Source organism: Sciurus carolinensis, chromosome 1, assembly GCF_902686445.1.
Source record: "Sciurus carolinensis chromosome 1, mSciCar1.2, whole genome shotgun sequence".
Lineage (NCBI taxonomy): Eukaryota > Metazoa > Chordata > Mammalia > Rodentia > Sciuridae > Sciurus > Sciurus carolinensis.
This window is the reverse complement of record NC_062213.1, coordinates 80,946,348-80,949,993: the sequence shown is the minus strand read 5'-3', so window position 1 is coordinate 80,949,993 and position 3,646 is coordinate 80,946,348. Positions and strand designations below refer to the sequence as shown.

Sequence of the window (3,646 nt, the reverse complement as noted above, 5' to 3'; positions counted from 1 at the left end):
TAAATAAATTATGAACTAAATACTCCAATTCAGGGACAAATATTGTTAGGCTAGATTAAATAACTTTATAATACATGGAACATACTTTAAATATAAGAACACATAAATGTTTAAAGTAACAGGATAGAAAGAGATATTGCATGATAATACTAAGGGAATGAGTATAGCTATAATAATATCAAACAAATGAGATATACAGCAAAAAGCAGTGAGTTAAGAAGATTATAGTGATAAAAGGATCCATTTCATAGGAAAATATAACAAACTCAAATTTGTGTGTGCCTGATAAAATAGCATAAAATCATGTAGTAAAAAATGACAAATAAAAGCATAAGTAGATAAATCCACAATTATTGGTGGAGATAAACACATGTCTTTAATAACTGATAAAACTGACAAAAATATCAGGAGAGAGGAGATTTGAACAAAACATGAAACAGCAGAGTAGTAAAATTGATGCAGATCCTGATTTTTTTTTTTTTAAAGAGTGGGTAAAAGAAAGCATTTTTATTTCTGGACTTTTAGTTTTCTTCCCCTGCTCATTTAAGATCTTTCTCAGGATCTCGGCTTCTTTCCTCTAAAATGCATCAAAAAGGAAAGGGCCAGACATGTACTTTATTTGGGTTTTGTCTGCTTTTGTAGCAGGAACTTTATTAGAGAATAGAACCTAGACTTCTATTTGCTGACTTTCCTAAAGGGAAGGTGGAGGGAAACAAAAAGGAGTTGGAGAGAAACATTATTTAATTTATTTCATTCCACCCTCAAAGAAATTGGTGGAAGAAACCCAGATCCAGGGAGACAGCAATATTAGAGTCCAACCTTGCTTTTGTTCTGCTTCCCTTGGCAACCCTAGGTAAGATGCTCTAGGTAACTGTCATTAGCCTGAGGATCAAGAATGAGTATTTGAAAATCAAGAGAATGTGTTGAACAACTTGCAACATTTTAAGAAACAGGCATTAAGTCACCTGGTGTCCTAAAACGCTTTTGAAACAGTTTTTCTTTATTAATCGAGTCTTCACAAGTGTATTTTTAGAGAATGTGAAAGTATGTCAAGTAATGGACTATTACTTGACACTAACACCCGTAACTTTTGAAGACTCTGAGTATTAGAAAACGAGTTTTTTTTTTTTTTTCATTTTAAAATTGCATGCACTTTCCCCTACTGCATAGCAACATGGTATGCATGTAATTGCAAATTCCAAATTACATTAGTCCCTTTGGGAGCCTTGGCCGCATTGTTCTACTTTAAAATAGACCATTAACACCTTAACTTTATTTTTCTTAAATTCGATTCTTAACAGGAAAGCTTTTTATTATTTCAGATGGAGTGCGGTTACACTTCCAGAGGAACAAAACAATCCCTTATATTTTTGAGGAATGCTTTTTCTGCTAGTTCCAAGGGATTTTTACTAAGAATGGTGGGGGGTGGGTGGGAGGGGGACTGGCAGTCGTGTCACTGAAGGCCTGTGGCAGCCGCTGCACGGGCCCCCACACTTCCAGGCGCTGGGGAGGGACACGCAGAGGAGCTGCTGCCTCCCAGGGGATGCCAGGAGACACATACCCAGCGGTCGGGCGCCACAGCCTCCTCCCACAGCCGACGGGCTCTGGTCTGGACCTCTCCAGGAAAGGCAGACTGTTTCTGGGCTAACCAGGTAAGGTAAAGATCGCTGTTGAGATTGCTTTTACCAACGGCTCTTGGAACTAAGGGGGACTTATGCATGCTTCTGCAGAATTCCGTGGGGTGAGCCGGGTGTACCAGGGGTGTTCTAAAATACCTAAAACAGGGGGGATGGGCTTGCATTTTTCTATGAAGAATAAAGACTTTTTCTCTGTAGCACTTTGATGTATTCAATTGGTTGGAATGAGATTTCAATAGGCAACTCTCACTTGGGGGCGGGTTTGGTGCGCTGCGCGGTCCCCACCTCGGCTCCCAGCTTCTAGCTATAGCTGTACGTCGATGAGTCTAACCTGTGTTTTCATTTCAGTTTTCCATCCCTGGGAGCCCGCAGTGGCAGTGATCTGGTGGGTGCCAAGAAACGCCCCTCCCCTGGAAAACCAGAGAGGGGCTTGGAGAGCAGCAGTGAAGGTCCGGGTGCAGGTTTGTGCCAACGCGGGTTTCCGCGCCGCGAAGGCGCGAGGGTTGGCTGTGGGAGACTCGGGGTCTCTGGCTGTCCTGCTCTTGACAAGATGTACAACGTGTCATTCTTGGAACTCCGCGGGGCCAACGCGTCGTGCTGGGGTCCGGGGCTGGGATGTCCCAATGCGTCCAGTCCCGCGCCTCTGCCTCTACCACAGTCGCTAGCTGTGGCGGTGCCGGTTGTCTACGCGGTGATCTGCGTTGTGGGGCTGGCTGGCAACTCTGCTGTGCTGTACGTGCTGTTGCGGGCGCCCCGCATGAAGACTGTCACCAACCTGTTCATCCTTAACCTGGCGATCGCCGACGAACTCTTCACACTGGTTCTGCCCATCAATATCGCCGACTTCCTGCTGCGCCAGTGGCCTTTCGGGGAGCTCATGTGCAAGTTCATAGTGGTCATCGACCAATACAACACGTTCTCCAGTCTGTACTTTCTCATGGTCATGAGCGCCGACCGCTATCTGGTAGTACTGGCTACCGCTGAGTCGCGCCGAGTGGCTGGTCGCACTTACGCCGCTGCACGCGCTGTGAGCCTGGCGGTGTGGGGGCTCGTCACGCTTGTGGTGCTGCCCTTCGCGGTCTTCGCCAGGCTCGACGAGGAGCAGGGCAGGCGCCAGTGCGTGCTGGTTTTCCCACAGCCCGAGGCCTTTTGGTGGCGGGCGAGTCGCCTCTACACGTTCGTGCTGGGCTTTGCTATCCCAGTGTCCACCATCTGCGCCCTCTACATCACCCTGCTGTGCCGACTGCGTGCTATTCGGCTCGACAGTCATGCCAAGGCTTTGGACCGCGCGAAGAAGCGAGTGACCTTCCTGGTGGTGGCGATCCTGGCCGTATGCCTCCTCTGCTGGACGCCCTACCACCTGAGCACCGTGGTGGCGCTCACCACCGACCTCCCGCAGACGCCTCTTGTCATCGCCATCTCTTACTTCATCACTAGTTTGAGCTATGCCAACAGCTGCCTCAACCCTTTCCTCTACGCTTTCCTGGACGACAGCTTTCGTAAGAGCCTCCGCCAGCTTATGGTGTGCCGCGCAGACCCCTGATGACTCTGCCGGGGATCATCAGTGCAGTTTCCCCACCAGCCCTGCTAGCTCCTGTGGGTTCAGAAACTTGAAGATTTGGTCCCCGATAGGTTCTCTGGGAGTACCAGGGAAACTAGCTAGAGATGTAGATTCTCAGGCCCTACCCAAGACCTAATGACTAGGAAGCATACTGGCTGCGTCCACAGTGTAAGTTTACCAATCCTTCAGGTGATGCTGATTATGAGGACCACTGCACTGGAGAACGCATACTGACCACTTCCTAATGCAAAAGCGCAGGGATCGACACCAGAGGTTGGCACAGCGAACAATTAGGGTAGAGGAGAAGGGTGGTATTGCTAAAAACCGACCCCTCTTTCTCTCCCCCAAGCTCTGGGCCGGAGCGATTTGCAAACCGAGGAGGGGCCATCCACGCCCTCCAGAATAGAGGCCCGGCAGGAGGATGTAGCTGGCTCCCCCAGGCGTTGGC

General features: G+C 48.5%; 1 protein-coding gene across 1 annotated transcript; it reads left to right on the top strand.

Moving 5' to 3' along the window:
• Nucleotides 1–2,187: 2,187 nt before the first annotated feature.
• Nucleotides 2,188–3,180, top strand: Npbwr1 (neuropeptides B and W receptor 1). The gene has a single exon (XM_047551946.1). The coding sequence runs from the start codon at nucleotides 2,188–2,190 to the stop codon at nucleotides 3,178–3,180; it is 993 nt and encodes a 330-aa protein (XP_047407902.1).
• Nucleotides 3,181–3,646: the final 466 nt, after the last annotated feature.